Source organism: Populus alba, chromosome 16 (genome assembly GCF_005239225.2).
Source record: "Populus alba chromosome 16, ASM523922v2, whole genome shotgun sequence".
In the NCBI taxonomy this organism is placed as follows: Eukaryota; Viridiplantae; Streptophyta; class Magnoliopsida; order Malpighiales; family Salicaceae; genus Populus; species Populus alba.
This window is the reverse complement of record NC_133299.1, coordinates 3952782-3969807: the sequence shown is the minus strand read 5'-3', so window position 1 is coordinate 3969807 and position 17026 is coordinate 3952782. Positions and strand designations below refer to the sequence as shown.

The 17026-nt window shown below is 31.7% G+C and overlaps 3 protein-coding genes across 4 annotated transcripts; 2 read left to right on the top strand and 1 right to left on the bottom strand.

Annotated features, from left to right (window-relative positions):
- Window positions 1–1826: 1826 nt before the first annotated feature.
- On the top strand, window positions 1827–5344 carry LOC118050331 (uncharacterized). Its single transcript, XM_035060657.2, has 6 exons — window positions 1827–2085; window positions 2618–2658; window positions 2764–2927; window positions 3067–3166; window positions 3256–3425; window positions 4569–5344. The coding sequence occupies exons 1-6, from the start codon at window positions 1970–1972 to the stop codon at window positions 5100–5102; spliced, it is 1125 nt and encodes a 374-aa protein (XP_034916548.1). The 5' UTR covers window positions 1827–1969; the 3' UTR covers window positions 5103–5344.
- Window positions 5345–5631: 287 nt separating this feature from the next.
- On the bottom strand, window positions 5632–7331 carry LOC118050321 (15-cis-phytoene desaturase, chloroplastic/chromoplastic). Its single transcript, XM_035060645.2, has one exon. It carries the CDS (start codon window positions 7202–7204, stop codon window positions 5768–5770), a length of 1437 nt encoding a protein of 478 aa, XP_034916536.1. The 5' UTR covers window positions 7205–7331; the 3' UTR covers window positions 5632–5767.
- A 5189-nt stretch (window positions 7332–12520) lies between these two features.
- LOC118050338 (uncharacterized) lies at window positions 12521–14478 on the top strand. 2 transcript variants are annotated; one of them, XM_035060673.2, is made up of 3 exons: window positions 12521–12712; window positions 12834–12956; window positions 14204–14478. In XM_035060673.2, the coding sequence occupies exons 1-3, from the start codon at window positions 12674–12676 to the stop codon at window positions 14381–14383; spliced, it is 342 nt and encodes a 113-aa protein (XP_034916564.1). In that variant the 5' UTR covers window positions 12521–12673; the 3' UTR covers window positions 14384–14478. The 2 variants fall into 2 exon arrangements, with proteins under 2 accessions (XP_034916564.1, XP_034916579.1); XM_035060688.2 differs by having other exon boundaries at window positions 12526–12712; window positions 12837–12956.
- Window positions 14479–17026: the final 2548 nt, after the last annotated feature.

The window sequence follows — 17026 nt, the reverse complement described above, 5'->3', positions numbered from 1 at the left end:
TTTTAATTTTTATATATTTTATTTTGAATTTTTTTTTTTAATTTCATCCATTATAATTTCATTTAATTTGATTGTTGTATCAATTTTGATCCTTATTATTTTAGTTGTTATTTACTTTTCTCTTATCCTTCACTTAATTAAAAAATTTTTATCGATCACATTTGAACTTCATTCTTTTGATTGCTATTTATTTTATTTGAAATAATTTATGAAATTTTTTTTTTAAATTTCATCATCTTTTTAAATTTTTTTATCTGTTAGATTTGATTTTTATTATTTTGATTGTTATTTATTTTATTTAAATTAATTTATCAAATTAGATATTTTTTCAATTTCTTCCTCCATCTTTTTTATCTATAAAATTTGTTCCTCGTTCTTTTAATAAACTTAAAAAAATATTAATAAATTATTTTTCATCTTATTTTTTGTGAGATAACTAAACATTAAAAAATATTTTCCAACTTATTTTTTACGATACTACCAAACATCAAAAAAATTATTTATTTTTCTTAAAAACTATTTTTCAAAATCAAGAACTATGTTTTAGTAAAATAACAAGGCCCAAGTACTTTTGGATGTTTTTTTGATATGTTAATATCTGAAAAAAAAAATTAAAATTATTTTAATATATTTTTAAATAAAAATCTTTTCCCGATAACAACCTTAAACTTGTTGAAGAATAATCAAGACAATTTCACTATTTGGACATTCATGTGGCCTGGTGGGTGAATTGTGATCTCTTTGTTAGGTCTAACAGAAGATTATTAAGGATTAACAGAAGCTACGTCACTTCTGGAAAAAGGGATCTTCATCGATCTATATTTTCTTTTTTAGCAAACTTTCATCGTCCTGCTTCTATGATCCTTTGTACTTGATTTCTTTTTATATCTAGAATAATATTTGATTATTGTCCTTATCATAAAAAATAAAAACAAGAAGAACCCATAAAACAAGACAAAACATAAAATGAAGACAAAATTGTTTTTGGTGTTAATGTACAAGATATAATGACGGTTTATATACCTTATTTGTATAAGATATAAAAATATATATAAAAAAATTATTTTATTTTTAATATATATTAATGCCAAATTTATATATTTTAAAAATAATTAGATAATTTTTTTTATTTAATTTAGTTTATATTGAGTGTTGAAATTAAAAATAGTATAATAATTTTAATTATAAAACTTGAATTTGTCCACTAAATGGAGAAAAAACTTTACCAATTTGATCACGTCAAAAACCTGGTCAACCTGCAACTCAATTAATCCGAGATAAGACTTGGTAAAAAATCTTATTGATTTTTTTTTGTTGATCCTCTTAACTTGTAATTCAAATCTTGTTACATGTCGAGTTTTAAAATCATGATAATAAATTATTTTATTTTTATAAGTTTTAATTGAATAATTTTAAAATTAAAATTTTTTTTAGAAGAATATTTTTAAAATAAAATAAAATATTTATAGAGAACATTTTCTCTCTGTATATTTTACTTTAAAAATATAAAACTTCACTAAAAAATTATCTGAAATATTTGTTTCTTCAACCAAAGTTTACCATTTTCATCTCTTTTGTTGTAGGATATGAATTAAACACTATTTTCAATAAACATATCTCCCTTTTTTTTTTTTTTTTTTTTAATCTTAGATATATAAGAATATAAACATAAAATAAATATATTTTTATAATAATTTTAAAATAAGTTTTTATATTTTTAAAATATAAAAATTGCGTGGAAAAACTATCTTGTTCTCTCACAAAGAAAAAAAAATGGTAATAAAAGTCATCAAGGCCTTTGAACGGTAAAAGATAAGAATAAAATAATACTCAAGTCTGAAACAATAAACCCAATCCACCCATCCATCTAGGGCTTCCTTTCTTGCATTTCTTCTTCTTCTTTGCCTGTTTTTTGGGGGAAAAAATAATAAAACAAGAAGAGAAGCCATTGTTGAAGCTTGAAGCAGCAATGGACCCACACCACAACGAACCCATTCACGAAGGTGAACCTAACGACGTTAAATCCACCCACATCCCAAAAGATGACAAGCCTCAACCTCTCTCTGGAGATGGAGCTAGCCCCGGGTAATCTGCTTGTTTCCTGAGAAAATTTTAAAGTAATCTCTACACGCTCAAGTTTTAGCTTGATAACACTGTAATTCAGGACTTTATTTAGTTCTTGGGTATATGGGATTTGAAAGATAGGAAATTTGGGATTCTTTGTTAAGTTGTTTTAATTTTATATTCTCTATCTGCCTTTCACGGGAACCAAACAGGGAATTGGTTTCCTTTCTTAGTTCAATTGCTCTAAAGTATTGGTGGGTTTTCTCTTATTTAATTGCTTCCTTTTCATTGAGAAGGCCCTTATATATATATATAACCTCATATCATTAATGGCAAACTAGTAGGGTTTGGCTGAATAATTAAGCCTTATTGGTGTAGTGATTTCTTATTTTCTTGATGTTTTTTTATGAATTGGTAACAAGAATCGAAAGAAGAAGAAAAATCCTTTCTCTACCATTGCTAGACCTAGGAATTTGGTGCCTATTATATATGATCCTTTTGGAAAACCTTTAGTTGTGAAGTTTGTTTGATTTTCACTCAACATGTGTTGCAGAAAAATTTTCATTGGAGGTTTAGCAAGAGAGACAACTACTGGTTAGTTTCTTTGTTACTTGACAATCTGCTAATGGAGTCTTTTTTGCTTCCGTATTCTGATTTTTTTTTAATTGCTTGTTGTTTTGGTTATGTTTGTTAATGCAGCACAATTCATTAAGCATTTTGGTAAATATGGTGAAATTACGGATTCCGTGATAATGAAGGACCGGAAAACAGGGCAGCCCCGTGGATTTGGCTTTGTGACCTATGCAGATCCATCTGTTGTTGATCAAGTCATTCAGGATACTCATATTATCAATGGCAAACAAGTAGGTTTTGCTGTGGTGCTGATGTTGGATTTAACTGCTGAAAAACCATCTTTTATCTTTTTATTTTTCGAAAATTCAATAAATGCAACTTGATGACTTGGTTTGGTTTATTGATACTTGTGGTTTTTGGACTCTTTAGGTTGAAATCAAGCGAACAATACCAAAGGGAGCGGTTGGGTCTAAGGATTTTAGGACCAGGAAGATTTTTGTTGGTGGAATACCTGCGGTTGTGACTGAAGGTAATCTAAGCAGTTGTATATGGTTACCTGCCATTACAATGGCCATTGTTTGACTGTTTGGGCATTTGATTATCTATTGTAATGGACAGATGAGTTCAATGAATTCTTTACACAATTCGGAGAAGTTACAGAACATCAGATCATGCGGGACCACTCCACCAATCGTTCTCGTGGGTTTGGATTTATTACATTTGATACAGAGCAGGCAGTTGATGATCTGTTGGCCAGGGGAAATAAACTCGAGCTGGCTGGAACTCAGGTTGGCAGATACCAACTGATATCAATTTTGATTTATCATCCCCTTTTCATGGGTTTTTAAAGACTATATCCATATCTATAAATGCTTGAACTGCCCCTTAAACTTACTCGAGGACACAGTATACTAGGGAATCCATGGGTTTGTCACAGCAATATGAATAGAAAACTTTGAAGAATGTCCAAATCTTAGCGTACATGATAGTTAATATAATCATTGCTTGTTATTTTGCACAAGGATTGTATGTGGTATTTACCGAGAATTTAAACCATTTTCTGATCAACCAAAACCATATAAAATCCCTAGTTGAAGGAGAATTGGTGGAGTTCTACTTTCAATGAGCTTCCACTTGTACATTGTTATAGGCCAACTAGATTCAATTTGAGATATATGTAAGAAAGGGTAAAGCTAGAGATAATGACATTTTTAATGAATTAACATTTGACCATTGACAATGACAAATTGCTTAGTAATAGTTTAGCTAAAATGCCAGCATCTCTAACATCATTCTTAAAAAAAGCATGCAACCATTAAAAGTTGACACAACTTTAAAAGGGGCAGTTATGGTTAGGTTTTACTTGATCTCTTTAAAATTTTCAGTTGTGAAAACCAGTATAAGCGTCGCTAGCATGGATATCTGGTATCATTATTTCTTGCCATTATAGTTGATACCTCCATGTGTGCATGCAAATTTACTCAATTGAGAATTAGAAAGCCTTCTGCATCCATGTGAAAATGGGATGAAACATTTATAACATCATCTAGAACCCTTCAGTACACAAACATTTTATCTAAAGCTGGAAAAACTGGCAGATGCTAGATAAAAATAGCGGTGCCTCTAATCAATTGTGCCTTGTAAGTTTTCTTATCTTACCAGACAAGATATTTTGGTCAGCAATTTTATTTTTCTTGTTGAAAGATGTCTTTTTTTCTCAACATGCTGTTATGTAGGTGTAATTGGATTGTATACGAATAACTAGTTCAGTTTTGTGGTAGGATTGGGGACGGGAACTGGGAAGTAAAAGTTGAGGAAATCATTTTCTTCCATTGTGTAGCAATAATTAATTTACATAGCCTCCAGTAATTGGATCTTATGATTTTTATGCATTATCTATTGTTTCTCCAACTTGTCATGCTCTCTTGAAGGTGGAAATCAAGAAGGCCGAGCCAAAGAAGGCAAACCCGCCTCCACCTCCATCAAAGCGTTATAATGATTCAAGGCCTGCATTTCGCGGTGGGTTTGATGATGCTTATGGTGGATTTGGAGGCAGTGGATTTGGTAGCATTGGTAGTGGTTATAGGTCTGGAGGGGCCTACGGAAGTAGAGCTGGTGCTTATAGTGGATATGGTGGAGGTGAATTTGGTGGCTATGGAGGATACGGAGTTGGGGGTATCGGTGCTTATAGGGGAGAGCCCTCCTTGGGATATGCTGGTCGTTATGGAGGACTGTACAGCAGGGGTTATGATTTAGGTGGTGGGGGTTATGGTGGCCCTGGTGAGAATTATGGCGGATATGGTGGTGGCAGTGGTGCTGGTGGTGGTTCTGGCAGTGGCTATGGAAGTAGCTATGACACTGGCCTTGGAGGTGGCTATGGAGGTAATGGTGGAGGTTCCATGTATGGAAGCAGAGTGGGATATGGTGGTGCTGGGAGTGGTAGGTATCATCCTTATGGGAGATAGGAGGCTTCTAAAATGAAATTTTTTTCGGAACACTGGTGGGCAATGAGGTTATTTTCAATTGCATTAGCCTGACCTCTAGATTGTTTTACTTTGTTAGGAAGGGGCTTCGTATTTTTCCACCAGATGTCCAATTCATCTATTTTTCGCATCTTGTTTACCTGTACTAGGAATCTAAGAAACTGACTTTATATTTTGTTCATTTATGTTATAATGGACATCCATAAGTTATAAATTGTGAAGAAGCATGTACCCTCTCTCTGATATTTAAACTTGAAAGAACACCTAAACCTAAAGATGTTGCACTTTTCCTTTCCTAACCATATTTGTTTTCTTATCAGTTCCGCCCTTTTTCATTAACAGGCCACTTCATCATCTCATTGAAGGATTTGTTTTTCCCTACGTTTTCTTTACCAAATCTTGCCCTAATGACTCATTGAATACAATGGCTTGGCTTGTCTCCAATGATTTCTGGATGCACTCATCTGCTCTCGTCAGATGCTTATTCCTGGTGTAACAGTTCAAAACTGAATAAAGTAATTTGTGCTGCTACTTTTCTCTGATTCAACTCTATGATCGAAGGAAAATGTCCTTCGATTTTATTAGAAATTAATTCCAGTACCATCAAGGCTCAACGATTCCCAGAGATGAAAATTAAAATGAACAAATTAAACCTTAATGAATGCCCTATCTCTTAACAAAGCTTCTGCAGCTTTTCTTCCGGAAGCTAATGCTCCATCAAAGGTAGCAGAGGTCAAGTGATCGCCACACAAGTAGAGACCTGACCCAATTTGAGGGTTTTTCATCAAATCAGTAGGAGGGCATTGATTTGGTTGTGCATATCTGATCCTATACGTTCTCAAGTGCTTCCATGACCCGACCATCGAGCCTCCAAACCAACCTGATAGCTCCGAAATAACCTCATCCACTAGATCATGATCGGATCTATCATCGAACAACCCTATCAGAGTCACTGATACCAACGCCTTCCCAGGTGGACCATAGGATGGAGCTACATTGGTCGCAAAGAACATGTTATTTACAATGCCTTTGCCCGAACCATTAAGGAACAGAACTGGGTCTCGAACAGGTATATCATCCCTGTCTGCCGATAAATACAAACAGACCGTACTGCGAGCAGGTTTTTTACTTTGAACTGGCTCGATACTGTTAATTTCTGCCAAGAGCTCGTTAACGTGTGGTTCATCAACAGCCACAATCACTCCAAGCTCGCTTTGTAGAATATCTCCATTTTCCAGTCTAACAAAGGGCATTGGTGTGTTTTGATCCTTGTCTAGACCAACAGAAACAACTCTTGTATTCAACAAGATGGAATCAGCTGGCAACTTGGATGCTAATTGATTTGGAATGGCTCCGATTCCTTTGGCAGGAAGGGTATTGTTGCCGAGAGCGAGACACTTGAATATAAAGTCGAACAATCTTGAAGTAGTTCCGAGCTCTTTATCAAAAAATATGCCACCAAAGAAAGGCTGGAAAAAGCGTTCCACTATCGAATCCGAAAACCCAATTTTCTTTAGGAGATCAATAGTAGGAACCTCATCAGCACGCATGATTTCATCATCCGATTTACTCAGGACCTGAATCCTTGTCAACGCGATAAGCAATTTGTCGATCACGGATCCTATGGGGTTGGTTAAGGACTTGACAGAATCGAAAAAGTGGCATAAAGGATCAGCCACCGTATGGAACCGGCCATCAAAGTAGATGCGGGCACCTGAGTAGAATTTCCGTAGGTCCAGTGCTTGATAGTCAAGAAGTCTTTGGGCCTCGGGATATGCAGTGATGAAGATTTGGAAGCCTCGGTCGAGGAGGAAACCATCAACAACGTCAGTCCTAACTCGGCCACCAACAGCGTCAGAAGCCTCAAGCAGGAGGAAGGGGATGTTTTGAGAGTTTAGCCTGGTTGCGGTAGCTAGACCTGCAAGGCCGGCTCCGATAACAATGACTCCGGTTTTTTGGTGGGAGAGTTGCTGTTTCAGAGAGGCTGGGGAGAGTTGTGTGGAAGCATGGGCTATGAATCTTAAGGGGAGGTGTTTTTTGGAGGGTGGGCAGGGGAGAGAAGGGGAAAGAGTGAGAGTAGTCATTGGACGAGGCTAAACTACTACTGCTTTCGCCATGGCTATTTTCTGTTTCTGTTCAACAGATAGCTTATCCAGTTCTCTTATCCAGTTCAAGCTAGTATGTATCTCTGGTGTGGTCCTGAGTCCTGACCCTCTAATTTCTTTGAGGAAATAGCCCATTTTGTTTTATGATTTTATTTTTATTTTTTAGAAAAAATCTAACATCCATTTTGTTGCAAATTTATGTAGGAGAATATTTATTGCATCCTTGCGTTAATCAGCATATTAAATAATTGAAATTTAACACGGTGGTTTTTTTTAATGTGTTTTAAAGATGCTTTTTATTTTAAAAAGTATGAAATTTATTTTTTTAATTAAGTATTTTTTAAAGCTAATTTATGTGTTAATTAAGATTAAATATTTTTTTCTGGGTATTTTTAAAGGTGCATCCACCGTCAATACAATAAATTCTTAAAAATACATTTATCTAATGATGGCGGACAAGGTGCATGGGTTTATACCGTACTCCATTTTCTTCTTCTTCTTCTTTTTTTATCGTGTTAAAAAAAAAACCTTCAAAAAATAGGATAAAGTCTCTCAAAATTATACTTAGAAAAGCTTGAGTAACTTTATACTTGGTCTACATTATACATAAATTAAATTATTATTTTTAAATGTATGAAAAACAAATGAAGCCATCATAAACATGTTTTCTTAAAGCAAAACAAAAGAATCACGAACGAACATAAAACTCGATGCATATTGGACTATATATTTTTTAGCTATTAAGTTAATGATATATATTTTTTAAAAATATTAAATCAACCCAAATTAATATCAACTAACTTGTAAAGCTCTCAACTTAAATCATGAAATAATAATAATTTTTTAGAAAATAAATTGAATCAAATTATAAACTCAATTCGCGATCCACAAATATCAAAAGAGAAATGAAAAAATATATGATTAAAAAAAACAATTTAAGTCAAATCAAGTAAACCTACAAGACCCACAACCTACAGAATCAGAACAAGATAACCACATAGAAAAAAAACTATAAAAAAAAAAAGATTATGAAACTTAATTCTCAGCCAACCCAATATTGAAAAAAAAAATTGAAAAAAAAAAAATTCAACCTGAAAAAAATGATGAAAAAGCAACTTGAGTCGATCCAAGTTTAAACTGTAAAACTTTATTTTGTTTTTTGAAACTATTTTTTATTATATTAAACAATAACAAAAATAGAAGCTCACAAAATTGAGGACCAATTAAATGCCAGAAGGTTTGTTTGAGCTCATGACCCTATAGAAACTAAATCAAAACAAATTATAAATCCTAATTCATAATCAATAAAATATTAAAAGATAAAATTAAAAACAAATCAAGAAAAAAATAAAGAAAAACTCAAAGTTAAAAGATGAAATTAAAAAAAAACTCAAAAAAGGAACCACCCAAATCAACCCGAGTTAATTTTCCAAACTCGTGACATAGTTCATGACAAAGAGATTTTCCTATAAAAAGAAAATAAAAAAAAATTATAAAACTCAATCCTTAAGCAACCCAATTTCAAACTGACATAATATCAAATGATGAAAATAAAAAGAAATATATTTAATTTTAAAAAAGAATAAAAAATGACAACTTGTGTTAATCCGGGTAAATTTATTAGATCCGTGACCTGGGTAATGAGAATGAGATAACCATATACAAATCAAATTGAAAAATATTTTGAAGCCTAATTCTCAACCGGCCCAAGTTGAAGGGAAAAAAAACAAATTCAACAAAAAAAAGACCGAAGTTAACCCAAATTAACCTATAAAACTCACGATTCAAGGCATACAACCAGGATAACCATATAGAAACCAAACAAAAACAACAACAAAAAACAAAACAAAAGTCAATTCTAAACTAACCAATTGTTGATAGATGAAACCAAAAAATAAAATAACCTTTCAAACTCGGGCTAACCTTTTAAACTTATAACTTGGATCTTAAGATCGAGATTAACCCATAGAAAACAAATAAGCATTACGAAGGGTGATTTAAAAAAAAAAAAAAACAATTCTAGAAAGGTCACAAAATAAGAAAATCACTATTTAAAGAATGATAAACAAAATTAATGTAGAATAAAATTAACAAAACAAGGTAGAAAACTAAGTGAATGAGAGAGAAAAAAGAGAGGAGAAGAAAAATATCAATAGAAACACAACACCAACATTGACACACTTTTTATATACGATTTTCCTCTCCAAGCTTATTCAAAAGCAACCCTGAAACAACCTATTTGGTAGTCAGAGAAAGGCCTATGTGCCTCTAAGGCGTGGTGTCCCTCCTTATTAGTTGGCACATATATTGCACGCGTTAGCCATTCTTTCCCTGCCCTTTTTATTTCATCCCTGACCTTGTTTTGTTTTCAAATTTGATCCCTCGAGCCTTAATTATGTTAGATCAATCCAATTGAGTTTTATTTTGCAAAACTAAGCATTAACTTAATGCTAAATTTTTTTCCTTAACATCACAAGATCCCCATATATAGGCTATCGAAACAAACCCTCAATTCCAATACAAAAAAAAAAAAAAATCAATGTAAAAGAATTAAATTGAAAAAAAAAATTGAGTCATAAAAAAAAATATGATAAACATTTTTCATCGCTCGTCCAATTCAGCCCAATGCCAATAAGAAAAAGGGAGCTTAACATTTTCCAATCTTCAAATTTTGTCTCTATAAACTTAATTGTTTTAAATTGATACAATTTTATTTAAAATCAACAAATTAAGCATCAACCAAGCTAAGATGTTTTTTCTTTATATTGCACGATCCCCTAGCCTTGGTAGCCAAAACCAACCACCTAGCATAATCCTAAATAAACACAATGTTATAGGAACAAATACAAAAAAATTAAAATCAAGGGACCAAAATTAAAAAAAAAAAAAAGACAAGACAAAAATAAATTAATAATGTTAGCCGAGGAGTTAAACCCCTTTTGAAAAATACTATTCATTCAGATTCATTTGTAATGTTCACAAAAACAATGTAATAATGATTTTACTCAACCTAAAAATATTTAACACTAGCTTATAAGGGCATTTAAGTGTTTTTATATGGCTCATTTGTCTTTACTAGATTGACCGGAGATAAATAAGTTTTTTTTTTTTCATTTGAATTGCACAGTAAAATTACTAAAATACCATTTAAAGAAAAAAAAATTAAATTGGTGTCAAAGGGTATTTTTATATTTTCACATGTTTTTTCATTATTATAGTGTTAGCTGAGGAACAATTTAATATTTAATAAAACATAAGAAAATAAAAAAAAAAAAACTAAAAAGCATGATGAAATGACTAAAATATGCTTAAAAGCAATAAATTTGAAACTAGAGTCAATGGACCTTTTGTCTTTTTATATATTTTTTTTCTTATTATCAAGTCAGCTTAGATATATATATATATAACAAAAAGGTTAGGCGCATGTGGCACAATTTGCAGTACATGAGAGGACATCCCCTTTACCAATGCGTGTAGTGCCTCCTGTGTTCAAAAATACCCTTTTGTCATGTCATTAAAAACTCCTTCGTGTTCTCTTTCTAGTAGAGCGACGTGTGTCAATTTTGGTGGTTCAATTTGTTGCTAGTAGACCTTTTTTTCCTTCTTATTTTCTCCCCCTGAAAATTACTGTTTAACCCTCTTTGTCGCTAGTATTTTAATTTCATTCTTTATTCTTTTGATATCTAATTTTTATTCTTGGTTCTTTAAAGAAGTTTTATTTATTTTTAATTTCATCCTTCTATCTCTATTTGCTATATATTATTTTCTTCCAATTTGGTCCTTAATTTTATTTTTTTTGCATTTAGTTGAATTGATTTTTCTACTCAATTTCACCATTCAATAAAAAAGTTATTTATATTTTATTTAAAATTTGATCCTCATTCTTTTGATTGATTTTTTTGTCCTTTTGTTTAATTAATTTCTTTTTTTTAATCCAAACCTTTAATAAAAAATAAAGTTTATTTTGTATTTCAACTTTAATCCTCATTCTTTCAATTATTATTTTTTCTTTGTTTTAGATCATTTTGTATAATTGATATTCTTTTTTCAATTTAATACTTAAACATTTAATTAGTTATGAATTGATTTTCATGGCTTTTTCAGATATGATATTTCTAGTTTAATGCACCAAGTCACGAGTTTGGAAATTTAATATGGTTTGACATCATTATTTCTTCTTATTTTGTTTTTTTATCTTTGTGATTTGTTACATTTTTTTCCCTACCAAATTATCTCGATCTCATGATTTTGGTTGCGAATTTGATGAGTTAACTTATGTTAGTTTACTTTTTATTTTTCGAGTTACAACTTTATCATGGTAGCTCAAATTGACTTTAACAATTTTTTTTATCTTTTTTTTTATCTATTTAATTTTGTTCTTCTATATTGAATGGGATGATAATTGAGCTATATTATTTGTCCCCGTTTACAAAAATATTTTTTTCCCTAGGTTATTGTTATCATTTTTTTTCTTTTAATTTGATCCACTTGTTATCATTACATATATTTTTTATTAATTAATTAAAAATAAAATCAACTTATTTAACTCGGTCTAATCTATAATTCAAGTCATATTTTTTTTTTTAAAAAAAACATGTCTGAGCTACCTTAACATTATTTTTAAAGGAAAAAAAAATATTCCACAGCATGGCACAGTTACGCGGCTAGTTATTGTACTATTATCATTTATAAAATATAATGTTATCTTCGAAGAGAAAATAAATATTATTTATTTGTAACAAGTAAGTGTTTATGAGCTATTAAATAGATAATTTTAATTTATTATAAAATATTGCCACATATTTTATAATTAAGTTAATTGCTTTGTTAGTTATGAATAATTAAATATAATTTTAATAAAAATACCTTAAGAGAATCTTTGTGATTTATCTTCAAAAAAGGGATATTGTATTCATCTACTCTTGTATAGATTGAGAGAATTAAGAATTCTCGCTGCTATATGCCCTCGTATGTTTGTGTTTTCTCTCATGTTTTCTTACCCCTTTAATCCAAACTACTCTTCGACTGCATAAAGAAAAATTAATCTTTCAATACATAAAAATAAAAAACTTAAAAAAATCATAGAAAATAGAAATAATCTATAAGAAATATAAGAAACACTGAAACTGATGAAAATATTGAAAAAACCGCACCTTGTGAAATTTGAAAAAAAATTATATGCAAATTAATTTAATTTTTTTTTAAAAAAAAAAACAAATTATATGCTAGGATAGTAGGATTCAAGTTAAAAATTCCTTCCCAAAATGAAGAAAGATCTTTATATTTTTAATGGCTTACCTTTTCTCTTCTTTTAAAATGAAATGATCTTTATATTTTACTGGCTTACCTTCTTCCACTCCATCTACTCCTGAGAGTCTGAATCACAGACAAACAAAAGAAAGAAACTAAACGCAGAGAAAGAGAGAGAGAGAGAGAGAGAGCAGAAGAATGGCAATGGTGTCATGGAACCTAGGTGCATATCAGAAGGTCTGACCTTAATCACCAATTCACAGAGGTTTTCCTTTTCATTTTTTGTTTGTTTGATCCATTCACGTTTTCCCATGTATCATCATTTTTCAACAATTACTCTTTAATTAAATTTTGGCAGCAGACACCAGCACTTCATGTAACATGCAGAAAGAAAGAAAGGGACAGAGATCATTCCTACCCTTATAAGGTCATTGAAATCACACCTCCTCCAAAGAACCTCGGAATTCGTTGCTTTCCCACTGTATGTTTTTTTTCCCCTTTGTTTCTGTTATCTTCTGGTTTTTTTATGGTATTTCCTATCTGGGTTTCTCGTGACTTGATAAAATAGAGGAAAATGCAATACAGTTGAGAATTATTATTACATGATGTTTTTGTGGTATTTCCTATCTGGGTTTCTCGCGACTTGATAAAATAGAGGCAAATGCAATACAGTTGAGAATTATTATTATATGATGTTTTTGTGGTATTTCCTATCTGGGTTTCTCGTGACTTGATAAAATAGAGGCAAATGCAATACAGTTGAGAATTATTATTATATGATGTTTTTGTGGTATTTCCTGTCTGGGTTTCTTGCCTAATCCGTCCCATGGAGGAAGGTTTGGTGTTGATTAAACGGGGGCAAGAGGTTCTGATGTTTATCCTGGGGTCCTCACTCCTGTCCAGCTCCCTGACGCTACTTGCTCGCAATCAAATTATAGTCAGAAATCTCCGAGATTATGACCTTATAATGGCACTACAAACGAAAAGGCTATGTTAGGTCTTTCATAGAAGAAAAAAGATAAAGAGAACCCAACATCAAGTTTGAATGGATATATATATGGAAAGCTAGAGCAAAGAAAAGTTGGAGGTCGCAACATAGATAAAGGTACAAATCCCTGAGATTCGCTTTACCTGCTTGCCAATACAAGAGCTACTTTTAAAGGAAAACGAAGAGGAAGAAAGATCAGCTTTTATGATTTTTATACGCTGTCCAGGAATCATCTGTTCCACAAATGGGGGCTCCCCATAAGGACATGTCTTTATAACTGAAGACATTACAGCATGTTGGATGAGGCTGGGGAAAAAGCTCACAGACATTATTGTTTGCAGATCACATTATTGTTTGAAGGGTACTGGTTTTTCAATCACTGAAGACTTGTTGTTCTCTCCTCGCTGATTTTAACTACTTGTATTGGGATAAATCCCTTGTTCTGTATGTCCTCTGAACCGGGAAAAGACTGATGGTTACGGTATGGGGCCAGGTTATGAAACAATGAGCCGTAAATGTCAAACGTACCTATATGATTTCTAATAGAAGAAACCAAAATGCAGACATTTCCTTTTGGTCTGTGTACACTAAAACAGAAACTTAACTCCAGTGATCTGTCTGTCTGTAGCCATCCTGTCGCATGTTAGTGTCATTATTCGACCTCAGGGATAGAATCAGATGAATTTGATGTGTCAAAGTTTTCTTTCTTGTGTTCATTTACGTTGTTCCTGGTGTAGCAGAACCTGCAATGCGGAGAAAGCGTGACCATTGAAGGACAGGCATATACCATTTCAGCTGTGACACATCGATACCAGCTGCGGAAGGGAAAGTACGAGCCTAGCGAGAAGAGACTTGATGTTTTGTCGACAGGGAGATACATCTTGAACTTGTATTTAGAAAACTTGCTAGAACAATCTTGATAATTTTTTATGAACACATTAAATTCAATCTTAAACACGGTAATGCCTCTATCATGTTCTAGTTTCTCAATCATCTGTCTCGTGAAGATTCTTGAGCTTCAGTGTCCTCCTCTAGCAGATTTATAGAGTCCTCCTGTCTCTGGTCATCATTGTTAAAATCTTGAAGTCTCTGCAATCTGCATACTTGCTGTTGAGCAAACTCAATATATATATATATATTGCTTTATTGCATCAAAATCAACCCTGGTTGACCGGGTGGAAGGCTCAAGTCAAGAGGGAAGGTTATTAACCCAGATTAATCAAATATATTATTTTTTAAAAAAATCTGAATGATTCCATTTCAATTTTGATTTTAACTAGGTTATGAAGTGAGTTATTGGGTTAACTCCGGGTTGATTGTTTTAAAATTTGAACCGGGCTCAAGAACATGCTAAACAGTTTATGCTAATTGAAATTAATTGTTTTTCCTCAAAAAAATATTCCTAGGTTTTGCCGTATGAAATAAAAAATTACAGATGATAGAGGATCACAGAACATGGGAAAGGAGAGGATTAGGGCAGAAAGTATGTGTGGACATGAGGAAAGGATTCGGTAGTGTGCTACAGCATGATTGATGGCTTAAAAAGGAGAATGATGCGGTGCTTTGCACTCTTAAAATCATTGTTTCAAACATGCTTATGACACTGGCCCCCACAACTATTGAGACCTTGTCTCCGTATCCATCTAATCATTTTTTATACGTGTCTAAATCTAAACCCTTTCAAATTTATCTCCTATCATCAACGGTGGAAACTGCTCAATCACGTCATCACGCATCACAATCTCTTAATCTCACCGTTAAGTTATATATTCGGGATTCCGGTTAAAGGTTGTGGTTTAAAATGTTTTTTATTAAAATAATATTTTTTTAAAAAATTTATTTTTAACATTAATATATTTAAATCATTTAAAAATATATATAAAAAATAAATTTAAATTTTAAACAAACAATGTTTTGGTGTTAAACACGCGGCAGGGACCCTACGCAACCACCGGGTGCCCACCGTCTGCCCCGCAATTCCCCAAAAAGACCCTCATGGCTGGTGGTGGGACCCGTCAGCGTGGCGTTCGGGTCCCACCTGTCTGATTAAAAATTAGTAGGTGTTGGGGTAGGCACCGCGGGTAAAAGACAGTTTTATCCCTTAGGAGATTAGTAGTTAGAAAGATGGGCCCCGAAGATTAGTGATTGGGAGGGAGTTGTGCCCTCAAGCGCGGGCGCATTGGATTGCCATGCGCCAGGGGAATGACAGCCGGCCACGTGCTTTTGTTGGGGGTCCACGTGCGCGCATGTGAGGCCTCCCTCTTTAATGACATGGGTGCGGTTACTCAAGCCCATGTGATTAGTGTTAATTAAAAGAAAAAAAGGAATTGTTTTACTATCAGCAATAAATCATTTCACATAGAAATACGAAACCAAAATGTTAATGTTGCCGATAAAAAGTACATACGAGGGAGTGAAGAATTTTACTCCAGGTGGTGGCTGTCTGATAATACGGTGCATCGTAATTTTTAAAAATATTTTTTTAATTAAAAATATTTATTTTTTTCATTTTAATATATTAAAACTATAAAAAAATACATAAAAATTATTATTTTAATATATTTAAATAAAAATATTTAAAAAAATTGATGATTTGATTTGAATAAACATTTACCAATGTCTATATTTAGACATGTTTGAAAATGTAGTTACAGTTATTTTTTAAAGTATTTTTCATGCTAAAATATATTAAAATAATATTTTTTTATTTTAAAAATTTATTTTTAAGATTAGAATATCAAAAGAATTAAAAAAATATAAAAAAATAAAATTTTTAACATAATTTTAAATTAAAAAAAAAAAACATGGTTGGGTCTGTTTCTAAACGCATATAAATGTTTAACCAACATACTAAAAGGAGAATCACACTTCAAATACACCAATTTTTTAGTTTTTAGCATGCAAGTATATAAACTTCAGATTTTCTCTACTCTACGCGATTGTGGAAAATTGCCAATCAAATAGGTCTCGCATGTTTTTTAATGTATATATGATTTGCTTAAGATTGTTTGACTTTGACAAATAAAATCATGCAAAAGGCTTATAATATATATATATATATATATATATATATATATATATATATATATATATAAAGTTCAATGATATAACAATAATAATAGATTTTTATTTTTAAAAGGAATACCTTTACTCATGAAGAAAAAGAAGAGATATTTGCTTAATAAACCATCACAAGGTTTTTAATAGATAAAATACTCTACTCGTTAGAAGGGGAAGTTCTCAAATTCTTTCTTTTATATATATAAAAAATATTAATAACAAAAATATATTTACAAAATAAAAAAATTAAAGGGCAATAACAACAACACAGTAATAAATAAATATTTTTACTCGTTATATTTTTTAATATACCTATTAAATACGATAAAAAATTGAGGAAAAATAAAGTAAAATAAAACTTATATGCTTAAAAAAAATGAAATTACTCTTTGTCATGTCACCTAATAATCATTACATGGAGTTATGAGTTAGGAGACACAAAAACAAGTAAACATAGCTTTCCCCGTATCCTCTTAACCTTAACATGCATATAAAAATAAATA